At 41.9% G+C, this 16,384-nt stretch overlaps 1 protein-coding gene across 5 annotated transcripts in view; it reads right to left on the bottom strand.

Annotated features, from left to right (window-relative positions):
• Nucleotides 1–16,384, bottom strand: part of atrnl1b (attractin-like 1b) — an 87,236-nt gene that overhangs the window by 13,870 nt on the left and 56,982 nt on the right. For 3 of the 5 annotated variants that reach the window (XM_030339925.1, XM_030339924.1, XM_030339926.1), the window contains exon 26: nucleotides 14,394–14,472. In XM_030339925.1, the coding sequence (XP_030195785.1) occupies nucleotides 14,394–14,472 (79 nt within the window). Of the gene's footprint in view, nucleotides 1–12,452; nucleotides 12,495–14,393; nucleotides 14,473–16,384 lie in introns of all 5 variants that reach the window. The other 2 variants (XM_030339923.1, XM_030339922.1) reach the window with 1 other exon arrangement.

The following is a 16,384-nucleotide window of genomic DNA, read 5'->3' as shown; positions in this document are numbered from 1 at the left end:
GGCCACATTCAGTCTGAAGACCGCTGTCGAGACGTGGAGGTACCAAGACCAGGGGAGAACGAATCCCCCCCCCCCCCCCCCAGGCCGTACACAAGCCCCAACCTTATGAGCCCTTAAAGATTGAGTTCACCCGGCGTTGAGCCGGGGGTTCAACAAAAATAAATAAAATAAAAACCCACTCCTGTTAGCTGGGATTGAGCAGAAAATGGCTCCTCTTGTTCCAGCGGCCTGATCGATACTGTAAAAACAACGAGGGCCGCACTTTCATCAGCCACGCAGCGGTCGGTCGATGGCTAAACATGCTGCCATTTTGCAGCCAAGGACACGCCTGATTGCTATTGGATTTGTGATGAGCCAGAGTCAGCGACATTAAGATCTCATTGTGCTCCGGATTAGCCCGGACAAGGAAGACATTTGAGCGGTGGCTGCAACACCTCACCAACTACTAGTGTTGGGTGATTGAGTGAGTGAATGGATTCCGAGGCAGTGATGCGAGGGTGAGTGCGTAAATAAACAACTTTATATCAAAGAACAGATAAGGGCATTTAGCCGTACGCCTCAACCACACTTCTTCACTGCTGCTAGATGTAAGGGAGTGTGTGAGGGGGTGAGTGTGTATGTGAGAAAGTGAGTGAATATAGTGCCAGGGAAAAGTGGTAAGGGCAAGTGTATGAATAAGTTAATTTACAGAAAGAGCAGAAAGATCTCTGGCCAGGGAACAAACCTCGGTAGCGCGGTCTCCAGAGGGTAAATGATAAAAACTGCTGCTTTGACAAGATTTATAGTTTAGTTCTCCAAGCAGGACTTGAATAAAACGAACAAATTTCACATTAAGCTTATTTTCCTTTGCCTGTATTGTTTTCTCTACCCCCCCCCCCCCTCTCCACAATGACACACCAAGGGTACAATGATTCAAGTGCAATATAAGGTTCAAATACTGTTAAACCAATTCCTCTCGCTCGCTCTGGCCGGTGGAGGCAGCCATAAAAACAGGCAGTAAAGGCTGCTTAAGGAGGTTATTGCATTCACAATGAAAAGCTCACGTACTGAACCCACACAAGAGATCTGCACAAAAGGAGAAATCCCATAATTGCTGTGACTATAATAGTGCAATGTATTGTGTTTGTTTAACAAAAACCTGTGATGGAGATATGCTGTGACAATCTTTCTGTGTTGTTGGTTCGCCCACATTTTGATATCCTGCGCGACACCTACCTTGGGGTTTAGTATTTGTATCATTATAAACATATTATTCTACATTATTTTTGTACAATTATCTCTGTTGTCTTCACCAAGACTTCCCTCTACATAAGCTCTACAAGCAAATATTTTGCCCCTCAATCAGTAATTACTAATGTAACTTTCTAGATAATTACTTTTTCGGAAAATAACTTTCAGAATTATAGTTTCATTTCATTTCTTTTTATATTACAAAGCAGACTCATTTCTTGAGAAACGTTGGCAAATTACTACCGTGAAATTACAGCACTTTATTTAAAAAGCCACCCATCCCACAAACCCACTCCAGTCAAACCTGATCATTAAGGCAGAGTTAAATCCAAGACATTTGTTCCTATAAGTTCCATTTAAATGTGAGACAAACACATGTCAAGCTTAGTTTCTCCATCCGAGTAAAAAATAACTTTATTATTTCACTGATTCCCTGATAACTAATGTTCTTATTTCGTTTATAAAATGTCTCATAATCTATTTTTCATGTGCTTAGTGCCTTTGTGGCCAGGACAGCAAAGAAAGACAGGAATGTGGGTTGAAGGAGCGAGGGAAGTGAATGTAGTAAAGGATCGCAGGTGGGAATCTAACCTGGGTTCTCTAAAAGGCATATTGCCTTCTTGATTGTTGCACCACCATACGTTGTTGGTGCATCAGCGTCTTCATACTCCACCATGCAACATACCACCATCAAGCATCCATTGACCTCAGTACAACAGGCTTAATTGGCCGTCATTCAGCCTGACCTGACGATCGCAGATACAGACCAATCGGGCGGCAGAAGCAGAATCTAGATACACACAAACCTGCAAGAGGCAATGAGGGATATGTATTTATAACACGTCTTCACACACTCGATGCACCCATCGTTATGACCGTCTAATGGAGCCTTTCACAAAGGTGTCGCTCGTTACACTAATTACGGGGCTGGTCCTTTTATGTAGCGGGACGCGGGTTGTGGACTAAACTAGTGAGGCCAAGACTGCTTCCCGGCCCTGGTACACTAAAGGAGCGGACCCATAGCATAATTAGAGGCACTTGTGTTATCCTACAATGACACTTCTATGAACAGGGCATTTTATTTTTTATTCATTTTTACAAAATTAATACATACATTTTTATATATTTTGTTTCAAAATATAGATTGTATGTTATATTTTCATTTTATACTGCTTGCGACACAGAGGGATAGACAGTGACAGGAAGGGGAGGGAAAGGGGGAGAGAGAGAGACAGAGACAGTCACAGACTTGGGATGAGAGAAAGCGAGGGAGGGAGCGAAAGAGAGAGAGTATTTGTGTTCCAGCTAAATACCCCCCAGAGTGTGGACCACCACAGCACTGTGAAGTTGTAATCCATTTTATTTAAACTGTGAGAGAGTCTCCATGAAAGGCCATACATGTGGATATTCAAATTCAATTTCCAGTTGAAATGGCATTGAGGTAGAACAGTTAAGAGTATGAATGTGAGTAACTGGATTACAATTTGTCCCGATTCAATTGGCGCCCCCGTACTGAACTTGGGTAGGTTATAGGAGTAGATGCCCGTTCAGAGATGACTAGGAGTATAATTATAGGGTATGATCTGTCTAAAATACATCTGCATGGACACTGGACACTGCCACCTGAGATGACACCACTGGCTAGCTTTAAAAACAGCTTGTAATGACAAATCAGCCTCATACCTGGAGGTCAAATATGGGCCAGAACGGAAAAATATCAGCCGGACAAAGATAATGCATCAATAAATTAATATGGGCCCAAACTGTAGTTTCATTAAGTCCAAATATCTAACCCTTTTACAATATACATTGTTAATACTCTTATCAAATCTATTTCAGAAAAAAAAAATAATAAGAAAAAAATGTTGAGATCTTAAATGCTGTTTGATAATGTATAATATCAAACAGCATTAAAACAGTCATGATTTGATCATGAGAGTTGGTCCAGTATTCTCCCATGCTTCCTCCTACACACGGCTCCCCTTCCATCGGGCTGGGCGGACAAACAAACCCAGGGAGGGAGAGGAAAGTTATGATCATTTCCGTGTCATTGTCACAACTCTAAGCGGCTATCAAAACACCCCCCCCCCCCCCCCCCCCCTCGGGCATTTCAATCCACTGAAAGAAAATAACCATCACCAGCGCCAGACTGAGATTGATCAGATCATCGATTTTCGCTTTTCTGTTTCTTTGGGGAACTTCCCCTTTGATACGCGTGCGGGAGTTCGGCGAGTACGTCCCAGGAACGTAGCATTTACCAACGCCGCACACCTCCAAGGTGTGTGTCGCGCTGAAGAAAAACAATTAGACCACTTGCCCTTTTCTTTCTTTTTTTCCAAGTGATAAGACATCATAAGGTTGTTGAAAGTAGCTTGAAGCTTATTGGGATTTCTAACAGCGAGGCTTCAAACCCCAACAACATCCATCCTAAATGTCAGATAGCAGAATTGTTATTTATCATTTGAGCTGCGAATGCACTCAAGGAGACAAAACTCTCAGGAGTTGGAGGAGGACCAAGAGGGAGAGAGTAAGAGAGGTAGAGTTAGAGAGGTAGAGAGAGAGAGAGAGAGAGAGAGAGAGAGAGAGGGAGAGTTAGAGGTAGAGAGAGAGAGAGAGAGAGGGAGAGAGAGAGAGAGAGAGAGGAGACTCATGTTAAGCACAGACAGTGTGGAATAGTACCGTCAGAGGACCAGAGTACACTCCCAGCGCCGCTCGCAGAAATGAATACCAAGTTAATGACAATGGGCACAAATGAACTCAGCAGAAGCAATTAACGTCGGTCAAATGGGGCTCTGATTTGCACAAACACACAAGCCGACGTGGAACCATTTAGTGGGACGGGGGAGATAAAAGTGAGTGTGCGGGTGAGTTGATTAATTTGGATGAGTGCGTGCATGAATGGTATCTTATCAATATGGCCTCTTCTGTTTTGTCCCCCCCTTACCCAATGAGGGTGCTTAAAAAAAAGGGAAGGTCGTCCTTTTGTCTTGGACGAATATCCAACCTTTTATAGGAGCTCCACTTTGTTCTGAGAAATAGTGAAGCATAACATCATTCTGAGACTAAAAGGCGATATACCGTTTAGAAGGCCACTTTTAAAATATCTACATTATTTGCTGCCAATACCTACAAACCTGAAAAGGATAATTGGCAATGATCAACAATACAGTTAAAGTTTAATTGCCATTGGATGAAAAATAAGTTCAAGGGCGTGTGGTTGAACTACTTGACCAAGAGGATAAAACATTACCCCAAAGATTTGAATTTACGAATGATAAAGATGGATTTTAAATGGAAAAGTTGTCGACTTTGAGATCCATCATCTCAAGATACATTTCCTCTTCTTTATCAATCTAATCCATTCCAGGAAGACAAACAACAAAAAAGATGTTCTTAAAAAGTTAAAAGTTGTTTGCTCTGAGAAGTTTCTAGCCCATTAAGCCAAAGCTCATTAAAGTATACAATGAACATGCATCATGTGAAAAAAAGACAAATAACCATTTTCTGACGTGCCATCTACGTTAATGTGTAACTTAAGAAACTGCACTATTTACAAAAATGAAACCAAAGTGAAACTTTATCCCGTTTCTTATATAACTGGGTATAAGGTATAAGGTGGCTGTGCAGCACAATACCACTTTGCGTCCGGGAACTGCTTAAGTTCAGGCTAATGTGAACGGGAAACACGAGAGAATACTTTGTACCTCATTGAAATCATAATGTAATCTTGGGTAATAGCATTGCATTTGGCATTTAATGTTATTTTTTTAATTTCACTAATTCAGCCTATGGGGATAATATGTCTTATTTTGACGCTCTGAATGTGCTTGAAAAGGGGTAATTCTCTAGTGCACTTAGTTATAAAACAAAAAAAGAAAAGGACGATTCTATAGAAACGCCTTCAAACAGAAAAAGCTTGTTAAAGCTAAAGCCAATATGTTACGTTTTTGCTAATGCCGCCGTGTTAAAGCGGTTCTCCTGATGCCATTCAACACCAGCTGTTCCGAGGGGCTATTTTTAGAGGGACTCACCCCAAACGGAGCAACAGAGCGAAGGTGGCCAGGGATTTAAATGCAGGATAATCCTATTAAAGCGATCGATAACCACTAAATTAGCTCCTCGATAGATGACAGGAGCCAGGGCCTTGTCCCCGCCTCTGCAGTGGAGAACACAAGAATTACGGGATTTGTACGAGGATGTTTCCACGTAAACGTGTGTGGCGTTGATCACGCAAACATGTTGACTTAATCAGAACAACTTTCAACTAAACCTCAGGTTTATCGAGGGCCAACGCACTCATGAATATTAATGCATTACCTTCGTACAAAGTCATACATAGGCACCATGATGGCCTCTTCCAGGGCTGTGCACAGATATCCCGGGGGGAGGGTGGGGGGGAAAAAAAACGAGGGCATCTTTTGAATGGCAATGAAGGTCCGTTTGTTTTTAACTTAATTGGCAATTTGAATAGCATGGCCTCGTTCGCCTCTCCGGCCCGGGCCCAGGTCAGCATCAGCATTCTGACTGCAGTGGTGATCAATACCCTTAAACTGTACGAAGTAATCAGCACCATTTCATGTTAGGAACGCCTTGTTGTGACATGCAAAACAACATGGGAGAGCTTTGAACACTGTGCTCCATGAAGGGCATCCATCCAGCCCTCCGACACTCAAACCAATGATCTGCTGTAAAACGTGCACCCCCCCCCAACACTTGACAAATCCCCTACTAAATAAAAGCCTGCCTTGCATTGGCAGTTGCTAATGTGCTGTAATACAATGCTGTCAGAATAATCCACATTGTCCCATTACCACTGTACCTCAGCAGGACGTATACCTCACACACAGCCTACGGCAAGAGAACAATGGTGCAGTAGCTGCCCACCTCAAGGGGTGATACCTTAATGTATGTGGAGCGAGGCCTTTTATACCCATAGCCTGGATAAGGAGCAGGAATGAAGACATCCTAATGTTAAAACGCTGAAGGGGGCTGCAGCTCTGAGGCTGCAGACCTTAGCACCAATTGCCTTGTTTAAACACAGCTAACCATGCCATTATCCGGTTCAGAACACAGTGAATATGCTATCACTGTGTCTAAATACAGCTTGAATTCTAGCATCTTGTTTAAACACTGCTTACGTGCTATTATCTTGTTTAGAACAGAGCTACTATGAAATCAGTGTGTTTAAATACAGCTCGTATTTGAGCGTCTTGTTTAAACACCGGTAACATGCTAATATCTTGTTTAGAACACAGCTAATTTGCTATCAGTGTGTTTGAATGCAGCTCGTATTGTAGCATCTTGATTTAAAACAAAGCTCATATGCTTACAGTTTGTTCAAACGCTATTAATATGCCAACATCTCATTTAAAAACACTGCTTCTGTGCTAAAAGCGTCATGATTATTGGTCAGTCCATGGTGGCACGGTTAGGGTAATTCCATAATTAGGTCAGAAATGTAGCACAACTCAACACAATCACACTACATGTCCATATGGTGGTTGAAAGTTAACTCAGCGCAAACAAAGCGCAAACAAAGTCAATACAATTCATGTGTTATGCAAAAACACAAACAAAAATAGTACACAATGGACATCGACCCATGGATAGCCTCGTTTGTTTAAAACAATCTAATTTTAGAACTTCACATCCAGTTTCATAAACACTCTTTTTTGCGTGTACTCTGAACTTGAGCTCACAGTGTGCCACATCACATTCAGCAAAGTCTCGTTAAGTGCAGGAAATTGTCCTCATCTACGCTTGGTGTGAGGGTGAGTGTGGGACTGAATTAGCATAATGTATGCCCAGAAACGTCGATGTAAGGATAATTCCTACCCCATTTCTGTTTAAGAGCCATTCATGGAGAAAGTTAAAAGGCACCTGCGGAGCTTCAAGATCTCCTTTTGGAACTCAACAAGGAGAAGATGTAACATTTAGCATCGTCATTTGGGGCGTAAGAGCCTCTTCCCAGGCAAGGGAGCGGGAACAAATAAAAGGCAGCCAATATGGGGCCTGCTGACGAAGCATTCATTTTAAAATAGTTTCCAAAAGATGGCTTGGCAAGGCAAAGCGCCCGATGTGTCCATGTCGTTTGAGGGCTTGATAGTGATACTGCAAGCCACTAATATGAATCATGTCATATTTAATAAGGAGATGTGCTTGCAGGACAGTTTGGGTAAGTACACAGAGCACAGCGCCCCAAGGACTGGTCAGTGCACATGGACGCACACGCACGCACACACACACACACACACACACACACACACACACACACACACACACACATTATATAGCTCTTATTCTTATGATACTATTTTGATTCTTGTTCCATAATGTGAAATGTAGCCCAACTGTGAAATCCGACGTGTGTAATATCAAGTCATCATTATACATCCTTAGTCAAAGCCACTTAATAGCAATAGTTTGGCCAAACAAAGTTGTTTTTCTTTGCTTTGGCCCACTGCACGTGACTCATACCAAAAGTCGAGACCGCTTGTCAATTTTATGCGTCTCAAAACATACCAGGATTTTCGGTGAATAGGGAAGGTGCTAAAACACTTGTGTGTCCTTGCATAAGGCCTACTGTGGCAGCTATAGAACAAATATTTGCGCACACCAGCAGAGGAACTTAATTAAAACATACCAGTGCCATGAGATGTATGGCTCTTGATAACGTTAGTTAATCAAGAATGCTTCACCATTCGCTATATTTAGCTTTAAAAATGATAATAGAAAACTGTATTGTAATATGATGGCCCTTGATTGGCTTTCCAGCGTATAGAACCATGAATTCAATTATGCTAATTATTCAGAGAGAGCGAGCGAGCGAGAGAGAAAGAGAGAGAGAAAGAAAGAGAGCGAGAGCGAGAGATCTTTGATAGTGTATGAGTGAGATCGCAAAATGAGAGCAAGTGGGGGTAAAAAATGAATTAATTCCTTAGCTTTTCTCAGCCCCACTGGAGAAACAGAGATCAGAGACTGGAGGGAAGGCTAAAGTCAATATCAAAACCAACAGTCAATGTGGAAATGTAACCACCAAGGTCGTTGGCGTCTCCTCTTTAGGTACCAAGGTTTTATATTTTGAACTACCTTAAGGGGCGGTGTGTAGAATTTAATGGCTTCTCGTGGAATGGGCTCAAAAATGGAATATTAAAAAAAATAAAAATTTGTTTGAATTAGTTTATAATCCCATGAAAAATTCCCGTTGGGCCCTTTAAGCCCAAAGGAAATCTCAAATTAAATTGTTTTTAACACGTAGTAAACGATGTAAATATGTACTCGCGTGGCACTTTAAGTATTTGAGCCATTCAAGACAAGGCGGATAAATACACATGTATGAACAACATACATTCATTTATTTGTTGTATTTGGGCCTAGTTTGACTTGCGTTCTAGAGGCTGAAGGGGGATGGAAGGGGGCTGGATGGAGGAGGGAAACCTTAACCACACAAGGCAGCAGCTGTGTGCAGAATATCAATGCTGCAGCGACATTCTCAGTTTTGACTCATCCTCACGTTGGCTGCTTGTTCGCTGGCCGGGCGTGCTCTGGGCCGTGCTACATATGGCCTTCATTTAGCTTCGTTAAACCGCAATTAGAAGGCCTGGATATAATCCCATCCTGGGATTATTAAGATCATCACAGGAGGGGAAGCGGTTCTCTGGGAAGTTCGATACAGGTATTGATTCGCTATAAATATTGATCACTCAGGTCATTGGGTTGGCTTGAATGAAGGGCTGGGGAGTTTGGCATGATATATTACCCTGCCGCTCGGAAGGGAGGGGTATCATTTCTTGGAATCACTCCATGGGTACAAAATTAGAATAATATTTTAAACAGCGCATCTGATAAGGTCATTATATTGACCTACCTGGTTATTTAATGTACTATTAAAGTTGTTGACCTCGTATGTCAATACCTTTAAGTTAATATATTTTTAAATCCTAATTGATTTTGTTGACAAAAACCCGGGAATGGTGATTTTCCTTTATTCTAATGCAGCAGATAACTATTGTTCGCCCAGTCATGGTTGAATGTGCGACCGAATCACCTGAAATACATAAGGTCATAGTAAGTCAACGTGTGTGTAGCAATTGAGTGACGCACAGCCTCTCCATGTGGAAGTGGAGGGATCAATTGGAGGGTTAAAATAGGGTTATGGGATGAATCAAGTGGATAGTTAAAGACAGGGATAGGGATAGATGGGCTCCCAGTTACAAACCACCCCAATCCTGATTGTAGTCTACGCTGGTGTTTTGTATTCATTTTCACTTATTTTTCCAACGCGTTTTCCATCTTATTATCCTCATTCCTTCCTAGTGCCAATCATATTATTTAGGGGTGTGCCAAAAAATCGATTCATATAAGAATCGCAATTCTCATTTCGTACGATTCAGAGTCGATATAAAATGGCCCAAAATGGATTTAATTTCATAATCTTTCTTTTTTTTCCATAACTTTTTTTTCTTAAAGGTCCCATGACATGAAAATCTGACTTTGTGAGGTTTTCTAACATAAATATGAGTTCCCCTAGCCTGCCTATGGTCCCCCAGTGGCTAAAACTTGCGTTTGGTGTAAAACGAGCACTAGCTGTTCTGCTCGCCTTTGAAAAAACGGAGGCTCAAGCGCGCTGATTTGGAATGTCTGTGCTCATGACGTCATGAGGAATCTCGGCTCCTCCCCTTACTCTGCCTGGCCCGCCCAGAGACGTTGGCCCGCCAATGAGACTCAACCGTGCGAGCGCCACATGTGTGTGTGTGAATACACACACACTGTAACGCAAGTGTTTCTTGTCGGTTCTTTGACGTGTCTTGTATTTCCACAACGAGACTGTCGTGGGGGTTATCTGAGCCATGTTTGAGAAGGAATTGGGGGAAAGGAACTTTGGTTTGACTCGCTGAAGTACATGAACTGCGACATGCCGCCGGTTGCCGCGAGGCACCATCGCCCGGCAGCGGGCAGCTGGCAGCAGGCAGCGCGCGGTTCAGTCGACTTCAGGTTGATGTGAAAGTGGAAGAACCAGAGACGTCGCAGAACCCGACAAAGTCGTTTGTGATTCATAATATCGTCTGGAGGCGCACACAATATATTATATGATATAGATATCTATGTATTATATGATATTATTTAGATATAGAGCTCCAGGACTGTAACGCAAGTGTTGTACACTTCCTTGTTATTTGGCGCATAACGCGTCGGACTCTCGTCTCTGGTATTTCTACAACGAGACTCGTATTGGGGGTTATCTCAGCCAAGGTTGAGAATGAATTGGGGGGGAAAGAACTTTGGCTTCGACTCCCTCAAGTCAAGAACATGAACCACGACAAGGAGGAGAAAGGGATCTTTGCCGGGCAGCGCTTAGGCACCTCCGCCTCCGGCGGTGGTCCCTCAGCGGGGCTCAAGCGGGAGACATTCGCCGCCAACAATCCCTTTCTCCTCCATGTCGTGGTTCATGTTCTTGAGGGAGTCAAAGCCAAAGTTCCTTCCCCCCAATTCATTCTCAACTTTGGCTGAGATAACCCCCAATACGAGTCTCGTTGTAGAAATACCAGAGACGAGAGTCCGACGCGTTATGCGCCATCACACCAACTAACGGTTATCCAAATAACAAGGAAGTGTACAACACTTGCGTTACAGTCCTGGAGCTCTATATCTAAATAATATCATATAATACATAGATATCTATATCATATAACATATTGTGTGCGCCTCCAGACGATATTATGAATCACAAACGACTTTGACGGGTTCTGCGACGTCTCTGGTTCTTCCACTTTCACATCAACCTGAAGTCGACTGAACTGCGCGCTGCCTGCTGCCGGCTGCCCGCTGCCGGGCGATGGTGCCTCGCGGCATGTCGCAGTTCATGTAGCCTACTTCAGCGAGTCAAACCAAAGTTCCTTTCCCCCAATTCCTTCTCAACCATGGCTCAGATAACCCCCACGACAGTCTCGTTGTGGAAATACAAGACACGTCAAAGAACCGACAAGAAACACTTGCGTTACAGTGTGTGTATTCACATTGATGTGGACGTTGAAGAACCAGGAACGTCGGAATATCGGCTCACACAGCTTTTGGCCGTGATAATATGTATTATATGATATAGATATCTGTGTAGGCTATATGATAATATTTAGATATAGAGCTCCAGGACTCCCGTGTGTTCTAGAATATTTACAGAACACGGCTAAAGGCTGTGTGCGCCTCGCCATTGCGATACATCCACTGTAAACAGAGCGCATGGTACCGTCCCTGGCTGCAAGCTGCTCAGGGCCACACCCCCACCCTCCTCCTTGACACGCCCACCGAAACAGCGCATTTGGGGGAAGCTCAATGTGCGACTGGCTCGGAGTGGCTGTAACTCTGCACCACGGCTGAATTTCAGGAACGTCTTTGAATACTGTGTTAGTTGCCCACTAATACCTATATTAAAGAATACATAAAATAGCATGTCATGGGACCTTTAAAGCTACTGAGACATTAATGTTTTGTGCAACAGTTGTGTTGCAAATGATATTTTTGGTACTGCAACATTCCTGTGAAATGAAAATGCATCTTGTTCAACTGTACCATTTTTATTATACAGAAGCACTTTATTTTTGTTCCAACTTATTTTATAGCTAGCTTCTTAGAGTAGCAGTTGTGGTCCACACAGTGGAAAAGGCACTTTCCTTAGAATTAAAAAGGCAGCATGTTTAACTGCACTATTTTTTTTATAGAGACTTTGATTTTTGTCACTTAAGCAATTTGTCATATTGCTTTTATGCAACATTTGCAACAATTCCATCTAAGCATGGATAAATGTTTAAAACTTAATAAATGTGAAAACGACACTTTAATGTCTCAATTTTTCATTCTGCAAAGCAGACTGGAGCAGATCACGAGGATCCTTTGCACACCTATAGATTGAAGCAGAAATCATTGTGAATCAAATCGTTTTGAATCGAAAATCGATTTTGAATCTAATCGTAGCCCCAAAAATCGGAATCGCATCTTGAGATAGTAAAAGATTCCCACCCCTAATATTTTTCATATTCAGTTTTATAACACACATGCAACACATTGCAGATAAAGCATAAGCAGACGTCACGGAAAAATGCTTGGATTAAAGATTGCTTTGAAAAAAGGGGGCAGGATAGTTAAGTGGGTTAAGGCGTTATATTCCAAAGACGAAAGGGGGCTTGGAGAAACTTTAAAAAGTCAGTGGCCAGCATAAGGCAGTTTACCTGCAGGCGTCGCCGAGCGAGATACCTCACCCCTTCTTGCTCCTGAATGATGTAAGAAAGGAAACTTATTGTAAGCTGCTTTGGATGAAAGCACCTGCAGAATGACACAATAGCCTTGGTGAATGGCGTATCAGTTTCTAAGGGTTTTAGCCACTAAAGTCAATCTCACATTAATTAATTTGATTGATTCAATCGACAAAACCAAGAGTTTTTAAGAAATGAGGGTTTCCTGTGTAATGACTTTAATTCACTGGAGGGCTGATTCCATTCTCTGATGAAGAAAATCGGACTGAGCAATTTACAGATGACGGTTACTACGAATCAGAATAACAGTGACGTGATGAGGCAAGCTCTTTGCATGAACAGTACCAAACGATAAAGTAATATTTATAGCTCTTCAAAACCAGATGAAGACAGAGTAGTAAAAGTAGTAGAAGCTTATTGCCATAAAAGTCATCTGCAATAGTTGGCAATGCGGTTGTTCCACGAAGCCACATCTTCAGAAAAGGATCTCCAATTTGTCCAAACAACAGCGTGGTAGACTACCAGCGTGGATTCAGACGCTCTCCGCGCGGCACACATACACTACCATTACTCAGAACGCAAGTTGAGAAAATTTCCTGTCTTCACAAATAACGTGTGGCGAGTACAATGCCGCCATATTGCGCGAGAATCTCATGAATACTAAGTCTCTCCAAAAGAAAGCTCAGACAACAGCCACAGAGCTCAATTCCAATTTCCTCTCCCCAACTTCCTGCGAGGCAGATCTCGCATCCGGACTTTAGAGCAGGCGAATGACGAGAATCGACAAGCAGGCAAACACACACTGGGATGCTGGTCTTAGGCTGGCCATGCAAGACAAACACCATCGGCTCGCTTACAGAGCCAGCCTCACTAACACTCATTTTGCTTTGTTGTTAAGATGAGTGAGTCGAATGTGGAGTTTATGAATATGCAGTCATCCAAAAAAGTGAAGTGCAACAACTTTCCAGAAGGGAAACCCACAATCAGCTATCAGACTTTGGCACTTAAATGCCAGAATGCTTTTTACCTGCTGAGGAACTGAGACAAATTACAGAAGATAGGAGAATGAAAAAAAAAAAAAAACAGGACCTTCATATCTTGCGTTCATGGGGGCTGGGTGTTTCTGTGTGTCTGTATAGGAGGGGTTCAATCATCTTTAGCTCCAGAAGATAAGTACGGGCACGCTATCTTGGTACCTCTTGAGCAAAAGTTCTTCAATAACCGAGCAACCAGTCGTTGTTATGATTATATATTAATTATTGTGAGAAAGCACCAAGATTGCAGCTTGGAATGTGAGTGACATCATGTGAAGCCTCCTATTGGATACAGTGTGGACATAATGTGAGGGGGAACAGGAGGAAAGACCCCTCCTATGTATGCCTTCTCAAGGTTGTGTTCTTTGGGTCTGAGCGAGTGGTTCCCGTGACCCTGATCAGTGACTTTAGCTGGACAGCTAGTTTACCATCAAGACCTTTTATGGACCACCTCATATGCAGACTGTAAAAAACTTAAAGCGGTTCCTTCGATTATCTATAAAAAAAAAAGTAATCAAAGTCTCTCCAACCCGCTCTTCTTTCAAATCTGCACTCAAAACATACATTTTTACACTAGCCTTCCCCACCTAACTCCCACCTTATTCTTCATGTTTAACCTCTGTTTTTCTTTTATTCCTAGTCTGTCTTATATAGTTTTGATAGGGCAATATGTAAAGCGTCTTAGAGTACCATATTAAGCACTATATAAATTTCATTTATTATTATTTTATTATTATTATAATGGTAACTAATACTTTTCCCAAGGACCCAGTGGGGGATCCACCACCAGTGGGCCAGTCTGACTGGTCCAAGGTGGGCAGAGGACTGTGATGAAGGGCTTGATAAAGGAAGGGAGGCATAGTGAGGAGGGTTAGAGACCTACCTCTCTTCGTCTCGACGCCCAGCAGGTCTGCTTGATCTTCCACACCACAGCCGCCACCAGCAGCAGAGACAGAAAGCAGCTGGGGATTGAACCAAAGGAAAAGAATACTGTAAGGTGATGCTAAATTGCCATCATGGCAGACCAACAAACACACACATCTTCAAGTGATATCAGTATTTCTTTTTATTCTTTTTTCTTTTTCCAAATACAAAACAAAAGACAGCAACAACAATAGAAATACAGTACATAACGATGGAACAAATAGTTGGTCACCTATTCATTCACACAGATTTTTCACTGGTGGATATGCATGTTATTTCACTGCAGAGCAAATCACATCTTATGACGACACACAATTTTTCACAGTACCTCAAGCATTTTTCAGTCTTTAGATTTGGTGTGAAGGTAATTCTCTCCATACATTGAGGGTAAGTAATGATATTAGTATTTCTTGTCCGGTTTATTAACTGGTAACAGGAGCCATATGGACCAGCCGAACATGAGGTTGGTGTTTACCAGTAGTGGCGCATGTCGGACAGCCTGAGGCCGTAGTTCTTAATAGTCACACATAAGCACACTATCTGGATGCTCTGTCGGATCATTAAAAGTACACTGATTAAAAATGCATGTTTTACAATACTAAAATACATTTAATATTTAAGCATAATACCACTAAACAGCCCAGCAGATAAATGAGCTCCTTTAATAAATGTGACAGTTAAAATCAATATGCAAGATGTTCATCAGTATATTGACTGTTATGGCAAGATTGTTTAGCAACTGCAATGCTGTATTTATGCTTTACACAGGGCCCTGAAATGTTCCTTTTTTTTTACTATCTGTTTTTGATTTGAGCAACTGTTCAATAACTAGGGACTTGAGCACAACTGGTGAAATACCTAAAGATAACTTCCTTTGTTGCATTCTGTGTGCATTCTTCCACTAGAGTTAAACAAGTCCATTAAAAGCCCAGTACTCAATGTGTGTCTGTCAGGTGACAGTTCTGACAGTACAATTAAGAAAAAAGGAAACCAGTTCAAACAAACAAGCAAATTTGCAGAAACCAACAGCCGTTTTCCCATCGTCCATCTCCTTTTAAACTGTATCTCAAATCTTGGACAAGAACCCCTGCGGTGTGATCTGACAACTCTGTCATCGTTGTGTAGATTGGGTTCTGTGTTTTGCTAGCCCGTACTCCGCTAGCGATAGCACCCCCCAGCTGTTAGGGACAGCCCTGGGCAACATACCGGTTATGTTCTATACTGTACATATTAATTTTAGTGTTGCTTCTGTTGCCTTAATGTTAAATTGTGGATAGGTGTATGTTCTGTGTTTTATATTTTAGGTTCCGTTTGTGTTCATTATAGGTTAGCTTTTCTGCTTTTTTCGGCTAGCTATTCTGATAATTCAGTTTATATGTACTATATCCACTGTAACTTATAGTTTATTAGTTGTGTTCAGTGGACATCAGGTTTTCAATTTCTATTTATTATGATTGTGTAGGTTGTTGAGATTATGATGTGAAGAAGTAGACCAATAAATTCAGTAATAAACTAAATTCATGAACAATCTCCAACAAAAGTGAGAGAGGGATCATTATGGGGAATATATTATAATAATTATATAGAATATACTTGGTCAGAGTAATATGGTTGGTATGGAATGGTTTAAAAAATATGTAACTCTAATGCTTTTTAAAGAATTGAACAAATGGTTTGTGCAGATTAAGGCAATATAAAAGGGAAGGTTTTTATTTAATTGTATTTTATTTCTGAAAAATAAATTCCCTGGTGAAGTATTCTCTGCTTATCTAAACGCACTGTAGCAATGCCTGCCTAGGCTGGTGCAGTGTGTGTGTGTGTGTGTGTGTGTGTGTGTGTGTGTGTGTGTGTGTGTGTGTGTGTGTGTGTGTGTGTGTTTGTGTGTGTGTGTGTGTGTGTGTGTGTGTGTGTGTGTACATTTAAAGTAATAATGGCTTTTGTCTAAAATCA

This window comes from Gadus morhua, chromosome 18 (genome assembly GCF_902167405.1).
Source record: "Gadus morhua chromosome 18, gadMor3.0, whole genome shotgun sequence".
NCBI classification, from domain to species: Eukaryota; Metazoa; Chordata; class Actinopteri; order Gadiformes; family Gadidae; genus Gadus; species Gadus morhua.
The sequence above is the reverse complement of the archived record's forward strand: the minus strand, read 5'-3'. Positions and strand labels throughout refer to the sequence as shown.